The following is a 15,648-nucleotide window of genomic DNA, read 5'->3' as shown; positions in this document are numbered from 1 at the left end:
AATTGCTAAAAGGATGACATGTAAATTCTGGAGAATAACTTACTGTATTTACCTGAATCCAAAATTAAGTATTTTCGCCTTATCAACATGGAGGGAAAAGCCTTGGTCTTGGATCTGAGTACAAGGAGAAGGGAGCAAGCAGCTGCTGCAACTCCAGCTCTGGAGCTCCAACTCCTGCCCTGGGCTTGGAGTTGCAGTTGCCTGCCCTGCTCCAGCATCCTGGGACTGCTGCCACTACACCTACCTTGTGCTCCATGCCCCAGGCCAGAATGGGACCAGAGCTGTGCCTGATGGTAAACAGCTGGGGAGAGGGGGGTGGAGGCTCTGGGGGGAGAGGTAGGGGAACAGAGGCCACAGGCACAGGAGCAGAGAATGCATTTGGTAGGGGGAACAAGTGGGGCGGGGAGAAGGGAACAGGCAGGAAATCAGTCCTCTTGCCCCTCTCTGCCGCTGCTTTCCATGCTATAGCGGTGTGAGGAGGAAATGAATACAAGACAACCCTCCAGTAATCAGATGGTATACATGAAAAATTATAACAAATTATACCAAATTATTCCTGACAGTCAAGTCCCAATCTGACAGAGAGGAGCTGCAGAGTGAAAAATAAATGGCAAATAAACTTCAATGTTGACAAGTTTGAGGTAATGCACATGGGGAAAAATAACCTCTACTATACATACACAAAGCTAGGTCCTGAACTAGCTGTTATAACTCAGGAAAGAGACCTTGGAGTCACTGTAGATAGTTCTCTAAAAATGGTAGCTCAATGTATGGTGGCAACCAAAAGAGTCAATAAAATGTTGGGCATCATTAAGAAGGGTACTGAAAACAAAATGGAGAACATCGTTGTACCATTATAGAAATCCATGGTATGCAAACACCTTGAATACTATATGCAGGTCTGATCTCTGCATCTCAAAAAGGATATAGTAGAATTGGAAAACGTAAAGAGAAGAGCAACCCATACTAAAGGACTAAAATGGCTAGGACTCTTCAGTTTGGAAAGAAGAAGGCTGACAGGACATACAATAGAGGTCTATAACATTATGAAGGGTTTGGACCAAGTGAACAGGGGACTGTTGTTCACCCAAGACCCAGAATACTAGAACTAAGGGAAAGCCATTGAAAAAAAGAAAGGTTTAAAACTAACAAGAGGAAGTATTTTTATGCAACGTGTACTTAACTTTTGGAATGCACCTGCCACAGGAGGTGACGAAGGCCAAAGGCATTGCCAGGTTAAAAAATAAACTAGATAAATTCATGGATAATGGAACTGTTAATAGCTGTTGAACAGAATGGTTGAAAATGTTTCCTCTGGCACCTCTAACCAATAATGCCAGGGACGGTAATAGATAGGGGATACATCACTCTCGATCTATCCAGTTCAATGCTCTCCATCTAGCATCCATGCCTGCCACTGTTAAGAGACATAATACTGGGTTAGATGGACCACTGATCTGATCCATTATGACATTTCTTATGCTCTTTTGTAAATTCTCCATATGTAGAACCTAATTATTGGGGGTTGTCTTAAATTCAAAGTTGTCTTGGATAGGAGTAAATATGGTAATTATCTAGAAGCAAGTTTTGTGGGATTTTATGTGGTGAGATTTAAAAGATCCTGCCCCTCCCCCCCAAAAAAACTCACTTGTTTTTCCTTTCCGCAGATGTTATAATCAATAATACTTTTTTAGTAAACGTGAAATAAGATTTTAGCAGCCCCAAAGTTATCTTCATGTTCTCTAGCCCATGATCTCTGTTGCTCTTTTTTTCTGTTCTACCCACTAAGGATGTATGCAGATTGACATATTGCAGATGGCTGCACACCTTCCATCAATACCCCACTCAGAAGTTACCTCTTCAGTAAATGTAGCACCATACAGCTGGATAATAGCTAGCGATGTGGACAGCTGTGATTACTCTTACTGACTAAGAATAGTTCAAAAACTACCAATCATCTACTACCCCACCTCTCGGGCCTCCCATCTCCATCACACCCAGCTCACTTGTTCAGTTCATCCTCCTGGTCACATCATGTCATTTAGACAGCAAACTGTTTGGGGAAGGGGCTGTTGTGTATTATGTTTGTGCAATAGGACCCAAACTTCCTAACAGCTTCAGGTTCTATATATAAAGATTATATGTGCAATATAAAGATTTTTTTAAAATGTTATAATTTTAATTTGGGGGGGGTAGGGAGGAAAAAAATACCAAAGACTTCCACATTCATAACTATTACAAAAAAAGAACGGAAAACAATTCCCAATAGTGCTGTCTAGAGTGTAGCACTTATTTCTTACCTGAAATAAAACAACAGAGAAATACTGCAGTAAATGTCAACAGTAAATACTGCTGACTTTTTAACAGTAACTCCTGGTTTTCTAGACATTACATAAAGCACATGTAATAATTACCCTAACTCCATCCAAAAAATCCAGATATGTTGTCACTTTTCCAAACCATCAAACTTAACTGTTTCAATGTCTACTTCAACTATGAATGGTCTACCGGGTAAATGGTTTAGACCAGTGGTTTTCAACCTTTTTTCATTTGCTGACCCCTAAACATTTCTGAATGGATGTATGGACCCCTTGAATTGTAAGTATGGGTATTCACATATTTTTGATTGATCATAGTCATCTTTCACAGATCCCTTAGTCTGCAGACCCCCAGGGGCCTGCGGACCAGAGGTTGAAAACCACTGGTTTAGAAAAATCCATGGGGTCCTTACATCCTGACAGTTACAAAGCACCTCTTTTACTATTGATTTTTATATGTACTTAGTAATCCTAATTAAGGGCATGAGTCCATACACATAGTAAAAACTAGCTCTATGTTTTGTCTCTTTCAACTGCAATCTAATGAAGATACTCAAAAGGTGGGAGACAGGAAAAATCAATCAGATGCAGAACAGATTCACTGAGTAACAGTCCAGTGCCTCAAACCCTCTTTACAGGCCTTGATCAAATAACAAAAAGTTCAAAAAAAAGGGTCCTGGAAAGACGCATGCCTTTCTGTATTCAAATCCCATCTTGTCTATTTGGTTCTAGGAAATTCAACTCTGCCAGATTAGTTAACCCTAGGCTTGAAAAACATGCCAAACACCTAAGAGCCAGGACATATTAAGATTTTTTTTTTGCTGGAACCCTTAAGAAGCAGCATTTTGTTGATAAGAGTGGGTTGGACTGTTTCAAATGAAAAGTAATCTTTTTCCCTGAGAAAAAAAATAATGAAAATGTAAACAAATTTTACATTATTATAGTTTTCATTAATATTTTAAATGAATTTTAACCTAATTTTTAACAAAGTATTTAATTACCCACAAACTAGAAGTTTTGGTTAAACCATCAATTGAAAATGGAAAATCGTGGGTTTTGTAAAAAAAAAGAAGTCTTCTTGACAATTATTTCAGACAGATTAATACACCCTGGATTTTGAAGAAAAACAAATCAACTTTGAGCCCTTGAAACTGATATAACCATCTTTCCTAAGATTTTCATAAGGCTATTTTATCTGTTTTCCTACCAGATCTAGGGGAGATACCCGAACCAGCCTTTTCTTGTCTGCTTTTCTCTTCTCAGCAGGTGCTCTACTCACATCCTGTACGATAGGAAATTTCTCCTTATTCTCTTACACCAAGTATAGGGCTCTGCCTTTTCAGCTGCTACTGCTCATCCATTCCTAGTAGGGGTTCCAGTACTAGCAACAATGCACATTACATACAGCATATACATACTGTTACTATGTGAGTAACTTGCTCTGCTTATGATCACTGATCAGTGATGAGTAAGCCCAGCACAGGAGTCATACGGACATTGCCAGTTAGAGCTACATTTCCTCCAATCTAACCTGACTTGTTTTGGAATTTCTCTAGCTCTGGTGAAGAGATTTTAAATTTGGATGGCTTATAATGCTGAGAATGTTGCACTCTCATTAATGTCCACATGTAGAATAAACTGTGAAGTTGGCTCCTTCAAACATTCACTGTAAAAACCTTGTAAATGGGATTATAATTACTATGTTTAAACAGAAAAAAGCATATTACTACTGCTTTTTAATTATGATTTCTGAGACAACAGATACACGTTGAAATGTCTTCACAATAATTTCTTAATGACGTGGCTAAACAGAAAAAAATGGTTTATTTACAAGCTCTGACCAGTTCTGCGTGGAAAAAATAGTAGATCTGATATTTTCCACTTTATAGGTAAGACAGTTCTTCAGAAGCCTAGCCAAGAAATCAAAGTGGACCCTACTTGATTGGCATTATAAAAGCAATCAGGTTACAGACCTGTCAAATATGTTAACATTTGGCTCTGTCTGCTGTACTTGTCTATTTTGACTACACGGAATATCATTTAATGATTTACAGACCTTCCATGTCTTAAGGTTTGGCAATCGTATTAAAACTGTGACCTATTATTTTTTGGTCACATCATAAATAGCTTCACTTTTCTATCTGAAAATTAGATTTTAAATTCCTGATTTGGGTTTGTGGATTTTTTTCTTTTTTGATCAGTACTGGTAAATATTAAAAGCTTCGACTTCGTTAAAGGGAACAGGAAGGTGAAGAGGAGATAAATAGTAGTAACTTAAAAAACCATGTTTGGGGCAATAAAATATCTTGCCAACGCTAGAACTTTCCAAGTGGTTGTTGCCAAACGAACAGTAAAACAATGTTCCAAGTATTTAAGCACATTCATTGGAGAAACAGTATCCTTTAGTCCATGGATACTCTGTTTTTACTGTTTGAAACAGTTAGCTTAATCCCCTTTCCCCAACTGTTTTATGATCTGTAAAAAATATTATTGGAAAAAATTAGTATTTTTGATTTTTCATAGCAAATATCATATAAAGATGTACATTAAATTTACAAGATAAAGAAAAAATATGAAACTGTACAGAAATCACCACTTTGAACAGGTATTTCATAGGTATAATTAATGTTAATAGGAAAGGCAATTTTAAACAAGTACGGCTAGGCTGAAAAGTCAGAATTATTAGAAAAATACAATCCACACCTACAAGCACGGGGGGGGGGGGGGATTAGGAGGCAGAGAGATGAAGATGGAGGAAAACTATGCTGTGAGCTCCCCCACTTGTATTTAAAATAATACCCTAGGTATAGCACCCTGAAAAAACTACCCCTGGCCTTGCAATATAGTGCCTATAACTAATGTTGCATGAAAAATTAACTGGAAATAATTCAAATGTAAAAGTCCTGAAATACATCTAGATTGACCAGGTAGCACCTGTTAAATTAAATTTGGGTCTGGAGCCATATACATGTACTAGAGCTGTATGGCTCATATATAGTTAGAATTTATGCATACACAGTAAGTCATAAGAGAAGGGTATATTATTTGCAGCTAAATAAAGAGGCATTTATATTCAGAGATGTTTAAGTTAATAAACAGACAAGTTTAATTTGAATTGGTGATGAAAAGAAGCTAAGATCCAACAAAGTCCCCCCTTAAAACAAGACACTAATGGAAGTTATACGCATGTATGGAAGAGAGAACAGCCCTCAGAGTTAATCTGTTAAGAGTTCATAAAGTGCACTCCATTTCCTTTCACAGTTAATCCTGGCAATCATAAAGAATACTGTTGTTTCACTATCTAAACAAACTGTACCAGAACTTGAAGCTATAAAAAAGATATTGTTTTATATTTTTTTTCTGAGGCATGTCACTCACTCTCTCTCTCTCTCTCTCCCCTACCGCTGCCCCCCAATTTTTTCCTGGCATATAGCAGTGAATTTCTTTTTATCCATAACCCAGACTTCCCTGCCAAATAAAATAAGTTTATCAGATTTAAGTTTCTGCACACTGAAAACAAGAATGGCACCTCCAGTTTCCTTTAGTCTAGAGTCGTGTCAAACTTTCTGGATGCTTGCAGGCAAGACATCCAAGGGTCTGGGAGTTGGAGTCCCTCTGCTTTCTACCTTGACTACAAATGCTAGAGAGAGAACGAACATAATTCATAGGACATCACTGGACTCATCCTTATTGCCTTCCATAACAAAAAGCAACACTGTAAGTAATAATATAACATTTTTCAGTAGGATTAATTGTTTGACACAAATTACATGGAATTGCATTGCATGCCACTTTTTAAAATTAATTTTGGATGGGACTGTGCATACTTTCTGGTTATGCAAATCTGTGAATCATACATACCAATACCTAATTTTTACATTCCATTTCAGAGTTAAGATTGTCCAAGCACATCCAGTATATTTGAACTTTATTGTAACAATGATAATGCCTCTGAAACGCATCTAAAACAGTCCTGACAGCCTATATAAAAGCAGATCTGTCTGGGACATGTGGTCATACTTTTCTACATGATTTAAACTGGGTAATAGAGAGCACACACAGAGATAGCGTATGTTCATTAAAAGGCAAAAAACATTGTTTGTAACAATTCTTGCTAAACTTTAGGTCACTGTTTTATATGGATATTTATACAGTTCAGAGATGTTCTTTAGCTGATTTCTTTCAGTAGTACTGCTTTTCTTTTTCCTATTCTTGCTAATGAAGAATCCAGGGATTTTTCAGTATATTTTACTGTGAAACTTCGCCTTCTTTTTTTTCCTGGCTACCAGGACCAACTTGTATTGTTCCAAAGAAAGGGACTAGCATGTCAAGTTGTTCATTCTGCCATCATTTCATTTAGAAAGAAAATTGTAATATAGAAGAAAACAAACAGAATGCTCATAACAGAGGTATCTTTTTACGAACAAACAAGTCCAAGTCATTTATGCAAATACAACTTCTCAATAGTGATTATGCCCCAAAAGGAGGGCTTGATTTACTTAAAATGTGTTCATCATTTAACAGCAATATGCAGCTACACGCTATACGAATAATCATTTATCAAAATATAATCAATCTTCTACATTTTGTTGCTCCCCTTCTCTTAGTAGTATATTGTTAATGATGTAGTATCTCTCATTAAGGTTTACATGTCAGTACCTTTCTTTAGAACAGTTACCACTGTGAAATAAATTGAAAGATGGAAAGAAAAATGCTTTTCATTTTGAAACTAAAGATTATTGCCATTATGAAAGGAGCTCAGGCTGCACTTACAGCCATAAACTCATCCTCTTATTGCAACTGCCTTCAAGGATTCTATGATATTAGGACAAACATGTGACACATTTTTCACTTTTAAATTGGAAGAAATTAGCCTGTCCTTCCTTTACACACCTTTAGCATAGCACTATGTCATTAGACAGCAGACTCTCTTGAGAGGTCATTCAGGATTCCCATAAACTGCAGGAATCCCACAAGGACTCCCACAATAGCACCAAATATAAGGTAGGGAGCACATCTCATAAGGACTGTAGAGCACTGTGCAAATGACTGTTGCATAAATATTAATACATTATAATAATGTTAATATTATAATAAATATTAATACATTATAATAAATAGCTTCACAGTAGCAAAATACCAGCAGACTTCACAGTAACAAAATACCTTTGAAATGAGAAAACAAAATTTAGAATATCTGATTCAACAGAGTAATTTATACATCAACTCTCCTCAAGCCACTGTAGCAAATATAATCTATAAAGGTTATATTTCTAATTGTGTTTTAGGACTTTTTTTTTAAATCTCAGACAAGTTACCACTTTCATCTTCACATAAATAAAAACTATGAAACAGGCTGTTAGCTGAACTAAGTACCATGAGGTCATGAGGCAAAGATTTTTCTGCATTTTTTTTTGCAGGAGAGAAAACAGTTTACAAAACAGAAAAAGGCTTGTTCAATGAAACAAGCAGCTTTAGTTACAAGTGCAAAAGTCAGCCATGTGTACTAATTCTCAGTAATTATGATGCAAGGTGAGCTCCCAAGGGACTTAAAAGTCAACGCCTGGCAATGGTTGGACAAACAGCAGAGTGGAATTGCTCAGGTGATACTGACCCCTTCAAAGCCCTTTGTATTACTGAAAGGCCAAACATTTGCTGGAGTTCCTTGAGCCATTTGGTCATCCCTTTCCTTAGAGCTGAATGTTAAAATATGTTCACGGCTGGATCTAAACCAAAATACTAAGATTTTACCTTAAAAGACTGTAGATTTCCCTAATGTGGTTGCCCTCCCCATTTAAGATGAATCATGACACACTTGGAAAACTTCTGTAGGATCATGACTGACAAAGAACCAAGACCGGGTCTATATTTGCCTCGGTTGTAAAAGATGATTTTTGTTTAACATTAAAGTAAAAGTCTAAGGTAGGATTTTCAAAAGCATTCGGTACCAGTCTCACTCTATTCCCACTGCAGTCAGTGTAAAACTTAGGAGTGCCAATGAAATCAAAGGCCAATGTAGTGCTGAAAGTTTTGAAAATCCTACCCTGGGTGTCTCATATTCTAAGCTTACATTTAGATCCAGCTAGGGAAGTGGATATCCTTTTCCCCAATAACTGGGCATCACTTCTGATGATAAATCTGTGCTTTATACCTGAAACAGGTACACAAAAATACCTGAGACCACCTGCAGGAAGACAAGTTGCAACCTAGCTGTCTGGCACTAAACTATCCACTTAAGTGAAACACTTTTTAATTAAAGACGACTCAGGGCATTTTGCTACATCTGAGAGAACTTTATGTAGAATCTCATTATTAATGTTATATTTCAAATACCAACTGGCATAATCCAACATTTACAGCATTTTAAAAATATTTCTCAAGCCATTTTCCTCTTAAAGCAGAGCCTTTATTTACAGTGAAGCTAGTACAACAGCTTCTCACTGCGTTCTCGCATATGATAGGGCACAGTGAAAGAGTTAGTGTTACTAAAGAAACCCTTAAGATTCAATTAGACACAAAGTTAAATTTGAAGATTCGTACCGAATGAAGTATGATAAAGTTATGTTCACAACATTTTTCCTAGTGGGCAGGACAAAAGCTTTGCATCCACAAGTACTTTACGGCATTTTCCTCTCATTTACTGTGTGTTTTTTATTTAGCACTTTAAAGACCCACATTCTTTTTATTCCCTCCTGAATGCTCCTAAAGTTACAGAACAAGGGGATCCTACCTGGCAGTCTATGACAGGTCAGTGATCAAACAGAAGGAGCAGTCAGACAGCAGCCAAATCCTGCCTCATCTCATGAGAATTTCAGAAAGCCAGAACTTCTCAGCCTGCATTTCATTCAAACAAACTTCACCCTGAGGCTTAGGTAACCATAGTGTACTCTTTGAAAGCATGTACAGAACGAAGCTCTACACCTCTTGATGTTAAGATAGAATACTTTAGTTTTTAGTTGTTGTTTAGTGAAGTTTTTAGCACAGGTAGGACCTGCTTTAAAACCTGACCTCATGTGTCCTATGACAGCAGAAACGTAAAGTTAGATTGAAAATATATCGGCCCCTGCACTGCCCCAGTGATCAAAGCCAGTTTAAATAAACAGCGTTCTTTATCTTTAAAGTGCACTAGTCTTTGAACAAGAGTTCATTTTACTTCAAGTATTTACATTTACTTGAACATAATCAATACACCAGATAAAGCGAGCTTTAGCGTGAATAGACCACACTAAACCAAAATGTAAAATACTGTCATATACAAAATGAATCATTTATTGTTCATTAAGATACTATTTTGTACAAGGAAAAAATGCCTTTTAAAGCGGTGGAATTTAAATACAACCTACATTCATGAATACATTATGCAATGAGTTAACAGTACACAACCCATGTCTGCCACGAACACATAGAAGCACAAGTAGCTTTTGCCATTTACAAAGCTAGTCTCACTGAAAAAAGTGAAAATTAGTGGGTGCAATACATCTTTAGGGTGCGTGCCATGGTGGGCGGGTACCACAGTGAAATAATGCACTAATCATTAACTTCTGGAAAGGTTAGCATGAATCCTGCTCAGACCACAAGCTCCAGCCAATGTGCTTTTATTAAGGAAACAACTTCTAAGCTGTGAGGAATTACATGGAGAATTTAACAGGCAAGAAGCACAGAAACATTTACCCTTCCATCAAGAACGGTTGGACTATCTAGGAAAGAATTGAGTTGCTCTAGCAGATTCTGTTCTTGTACTGGATCTGTGGTTAAACACAAGCCTTAGTCCACACAGTTTCATCATATGTTAAATACTTAAATCTCTCACAAATGTAGGAAATGTAAAGGAGGTACTTACACATCCGCCAGCAAGAATTTCTGCTGCCAATGGGACTGAGCCGTCTTTTTTCATAAATTTATCTCTCACAAAATCATTAACCTTAAGAAAAATGTTATGAAAGCCAATAAATAATGATAGGAAAGTGCAGTTTAAATATAAATTCAGTGCAAATTTATTTGAAAATTAAAATCAATCCAAATGTTATATCCCTCACTGAACTACCAAACAACCAACAATATTAAATCAATCTGACATCGTATACAAAACATTACAAAACTGACTAATGCCATTCTTTCAAGGAACAGCTTTTAGCATCATGGAACACAGTTTTAAATCATTTAATACTTACCACTTAGGAATCTCAAAGAAACTTGTAAGCATATACAATACTAAATATATACCAAAATGGAAAGCTATTAAATGATTTAAAACTGGATTCCAAGATGCTGTCAGGTTTACAGCAATGGTAGCTTAATTTTAAAAAATGTGCATTACTGGCTTTTGTGTATAAACAATGTGTTATGATTAGGTTATATTGAGAACATTTTAATGCCTTCAAAATATTCAAGACATCTAAAATTAAATGCTAAAGAGCAGTAAATGCACAGAAGAAGAATACATGGCAACAGGTTCCTTTCATAGCAGAGTTCTTTGTTATGCCAGCACTACTTATATTAACCTAGGAATTAAACACAGAAATACAGGTTAAGGGAAACAACAAAACAAAAGATCTATTTCTTTGTGACAAGAAACAAAAAAAAATCAAGGTCTGTACTATTTCATAACAAAGAGCAAAACTAGAAAATTATGCAGACTTTATACCTTTTGAAATAAACCTTAAAATGTTAGGTTTCAATCAGACCCTTTTCACAAATGCAAGTATGTCATTTGTAATGCCCACAGGTGAGATATGACCAACTGCTGTACCCTTATCTAACAAAACCCAGGAAGTATACTAACACATACTCCAGTACACTAAAGGACAAAAAACAGAAAAGTGTTCTCTTAAGAAATCCAGATATTCAAATTCTGGCTAAATACAAAACCACTGCTCTCAGACTTACTGTAAGTTTTATAGCCTTCTCTGGGGCTACTCCCAATAATTGTGGTAAAAGACCTGTAAACATGAAAAAGAGAGAGCTTAAATGTATTAAATAACTTAGTATTAACTTAACAAAATCAACAGCTTTATGCAAAGATCACCACCTAGAAATGGGGGCAATTTTTAGGCAATTTTCTGCTATTACATTTAATGAGAGTACTTAAACATTCCATTTCAAGAACAAACTTTTTGCTGCCACATAATGTCAAAGTAACTTCCTATCTGCATTTAAGTTACTTTAAGGGTAAAGTAAACTACTAGTATTAGCAATGTAAAATCTATAACCAATGTAGGTTTACCAAATATAATTCAGTCTTCTTCTGTGCTTAAAAAAATGTTTTTTGTTATTTCAACACACAAGTTTAAGTAAGTAACTCCTTCAATAGGAAACAAGCTGCCTTCATTTTAAAAATCAAGATAGTAAACTATTTTGCCGGTATAAAACAATGACATAAGTTAGCAGGGATCTCCCAAACGGATACAAAAAGAGAGCACAGTAAAGTAACACAGTCAAGCATGCTGTATAGCTACATTCTAATCAGGAACTTAATCTAAAAATCTTAGCTTCTAGTTCTTACACATTGCGAGTTATAGTATTTAGCTGCCAGTACATGACATTTCTTATTTCTCCTGTTTAAAACCCTTATCTGTGAAGTTGGAAGTGTGAATCTAACCAGAGGTTGTTCATATTAAGGAAACAGAAGGCAGGCTATTTTCGCAAGAATTTAGTTGCATCCAATTCCAAAAAGGTGCAGAAAAAACTTAAGAAGGGACTTGGTTAGAAGCGTGTTTCATGGCACTATATGCAGCTGCAGCAAGTAATTACACACACACGATTGTAGGAGCAGGCTTCAACTGTTTCTGTAACAGAAACTGCACACTCCTGGGGAAGATGCACTAAATCTAATATTTGCAATTCTCTTCAATTTTCTGTTTGGGTGAGAAGGCTGTTCTCATAATCCTGTTTTCAAAGTAGTCTGCTTACCAATGAGTACTTTCCCACAGTACTGGGTATTTAGATGACAGGCTGAAAAACACCTTAATTTGATTCAAAGATTGTTCTGTCCTGCTGTCACCCTTCAGCTTTTTGGGTTGCTAACAGCATATGTAAGGGACAGCTAGTCACATAAACAGTATCATTTGATTTGTTGTTCAGAAGCAGCCAGACAAATTGAGGGTTATTTTTTTTAGTTCAAAACATTCTGCGTTTTAAGAAGTAAAAACGATGTGTGGCAGATACACACATGAGACTTTACATTATATTGTTATATTGGGCAACATCTATTTGTAATTCCTACGGTAATAATGGCGTTGGGGCAACTATTTAAATGTGCATTGCCAACAGAACTGAGAGCATTAACCTACAAGTTGGACAGACACACACACACACACACACACTTTTCTACATTTACTTTTGGCAACCTTTTAACAGCCAAATCAAACTTGCATTCCCAAGGCAGATCTGGGGATGGTCTCTTTACCGTCTTTCATTTTTCTACCCCAGTTTCTGACGCTACAAATGATAACAGGGAGAAAAAACAAAACCAACAAAAAAACACCCACAGGAAATATGTGTTTATCTTGGTAAAGGTTATTTCTTCCCACCTGCTCTTCCTTAGTACTCAACACCCCTCCCCTCCCACAAATATTTTCACTCAAAATTTGTACTAATATTCAACTTCAGAGAGAAAGTTTCAAAGCCAAAATTTAAAGTTCTAAAACAAATGAAAAAACAAACAAAGAACCCCGCCTTTCTAGTATGAAAATGACTTGGTAAATTTAACTAAAAGTGTTACTGCATATACCCCCTATAACATGCATTTTAAATAAAAATACTATTTGTAAAACAATCTGTTTTATAACTTTGTCAAATTACAGTTAGCTGCTTTCCCTCTAAAGATGAATCAACAAACTACACAATTTTGGATTCTGCCCCCTTACTTCTGCCTACATAAAAAAACTACTTGGCACCTGCTAATTTGGCCCACCCATCTGTTCTGCAGTAATATTTCTATTACTATTACATCATCGCTTTTTCTTCATTTTTGGATGAGAGTATTGGAACAATACAGAAAGATTTCTGCTATCTTGTGAATAGCGTAAGTTCTGAAACAACAGATGCACTGAACAGCATCAGTGGATTAAGGATTTTCCTTACCTTGTAAATAAAATATTTCTAAATCAATTTGAACCCAAAAGCAACGTATTGAAGACTTATTCCCTTCTCCCATCACCTATTTTGAAGTTTATTTTACAGCATCTCTGTATACAATCACAGTGCATCTTGGGTTTTTGACTCGTATCTTATGACGACATTACAGAAAGGCTCTGGAAGATGCATATGGTCTAAACACAGCATTAAAAATGGAATTCAAATTATAAATTTGATTTCAAATTAAATTAAATTAATACAAATTAAACTCAGAATTTTCTTTCAAACAGCTTACAAGTGCTATAATGCATCTACTATCGCTCCTTAGCCCTTTCATTTCAGTGGCAGTGATATCAAGCAGTCAAGATCTTATTCCAAAGAAATATATATAGAGACTTTTGTGGCTGCCTAGATGTTGCTTTCACACTGTACATGTGCGAGTATGTGCAGGTTTTTCTTTCCTTTAATATCAGGAAAATATGTTCCACAAACATTAATTCTTTGATGAGAAGAGTTGTGGCTCAATCTAGGAAAAATACTTGAAACCAGCAGAACACAAGATACTGTACAGAGATGGTAACTAAATACTGCAAACTTTCCTATTACATGATTTACATGGGAAAACGGACAATGCAATTACCTTAAATTACCAGTTTCTATTCAAGCACAGCTCCCTCACTGCACATGAGTGTATTTCCTTTTTTAAGGGATTTGTGCTTAACAGAACATTCTGAGGTGAGGGTACGTTTACACTTCTATTCCATAGATTGGGTCTTAATTGCAAGTTTCTGGAAAATGAAGTTCCTACTATGGCGGTGATATTTAATTAGTAGTGTGTGAACCAACCGTAAGTAGTTGGTAACTGAAGGAGTGATTAGGGAGTTTGGGAACATTGCAGTGCTGGAAGCTAATCTGAATTCTAAAGATGGTACAAGTGGTTCATCATTTGTGGCCAAAGATTGTGTATCCCCCATACCATTTTGTGTGTTTGTTTGTTTCTTGTAGAGCAAGGAATATTAATACAAGTATCATTGCTATTTCATACTTTCACCCAAATACATTCTGCCAATTGAATCTAAATTCTCTAGGGAATTTTAATTGAACAGGGGTAAAATGATCCCCATGGCTAAAAACAAATGTTGGGCTTATCCTGGGACACTGCCTTTTATTCTGGGATCCTACAGAAGTACAATTCCATTGCCGCACATTAAGTACCTATGAAGTACAAAGATAACACTTTTTCCATAAGACCCGGGGGGGGGGGGGTGGTATTCAAGGTGCAAATGTAAATAAATGCATGTCCTGCATCTGTTTTGATGAGAGTCAACATCAGAACAATTGGACCCCAGACAGACCTGGAATAAACCTCATATCTGTTTTTAGCCCATCAGATGTATTGATCAATTCTATAAACTGCTTTAAGGCCTCTGAAAAGTGGCTTGATTTAGAAATCTTGTGAATTAGAAGAGATTCTGCTATATTAGAGCCTCTGAGACTTTCTTGTGCTATGTTTGGTAGAGTCGCGATACCAAATTATACAATGGGTACTCTTCACTCATGCTTGGAGAAGGAAAGAGAAAAAATCAAAAGACTTTTACATAGGCTGTCTTTCAAACCCAGTCTTCCAACATAACGCCCTATATACTAGCATTCATGGAAAAATGACCATATTAGAAAGTTACAAATGTGCTATAAAAGACAATTACTCTGACTTTATCACTGTTGGTATTCAAATGTCCTCTTGTGGAACTGACTACCTTTACAAAGTTCTCTTTAAACAAATATTAATGCTCTCTTTATATCCACAAGATGGTGTAATTTATCCTTATCTGAGACTGATGTTTTATGACGTGGTGTTTCTTGCTTCTTCCCCCACAAAGACTAGAATGAAAAAAACCCTAAAGTTCAAGCCAATGGATTCAAAGATAAAATCTTTTTAAAAAATATCCTTTGGAATGGTTTGGAATTCCCACTTGCTTTTCTTACAACTACAATGTCAGAAGCAACCCCACAACAGGCCTCCAAACCTGTTTAGAACCTATTTGCTCCTCCTCAGCTGCCATTCCTTCCCAAATTATTTGTCTTCTCCCTACATATCAGGTAACAGTCTAACTTCCATTGCAAAGTGTCATGTCTTTTCAGAAGTTTTACCCACTTACCCCTTAAAAAAAAAAGTTATACCAGAACACGCCCTCACACAAAGCAGCTATATAAAAAACAGCTCAGTTCACCAGAAATATCTACTGCATCAACA

At 36.3% G+C, this 15,648-nt stretch overlaps 1 protein-coding gene across 2 annotated transcripts in view; it reads right to left on the bottom strand.

Annotated features, from left to right (window-relative positions):
• SLC25A13 (solute carrier family 25 member 13) overlaps nucleotides 1–15,648 on the bottom strand; it is a 136,330-nt gene that overhangs the window by 29,127 nt on the left and 91,555 nt on the right. For both annotated transcript variants that reach the window (XR_009462647.1, XM_014603112.3), the window contains exons 12-13: nucleotides 11,205–11,257; nucleotides 10,159–10,239 (exon numbers count right to left, since the gene is read on the bottom strand). Coding sequence is in view for 1 of the 2 variants with exons in the window: in XM_014603112.3 (XP_014458598.2) it covers nucleotides 10,159–10,239; nucleotides 11,205–11,257 (134 nt within the window). In the remaining variant the exon portion in view is untranslated. The remainder of the gene's footprint in view (nucleotides 1–10,158; nucleotides 10,240–11,204; nucleotides 11,258–15,648) is intronic.

This window comes from Alligator mississippiensis, chromosome 5, assembly GCF_030867095.1.
Source record: "Alligator mississippiensis isolate rAllMis1 chromosome 5, rAllMis1, whole genome shotgun sequence".
NCBI classification, from domain to species: domain Eukaryota; kingdom Metazoa; phylum Chordata; order Crocodylia; family Alligatoridae; genus Alligator; species Alligator mississippiensis.
The sequence above is the reverse complement of the archived record's forward strand: the minus strand, read 5'-3'. Positions and strand labels throughout refer to the sequence as shown.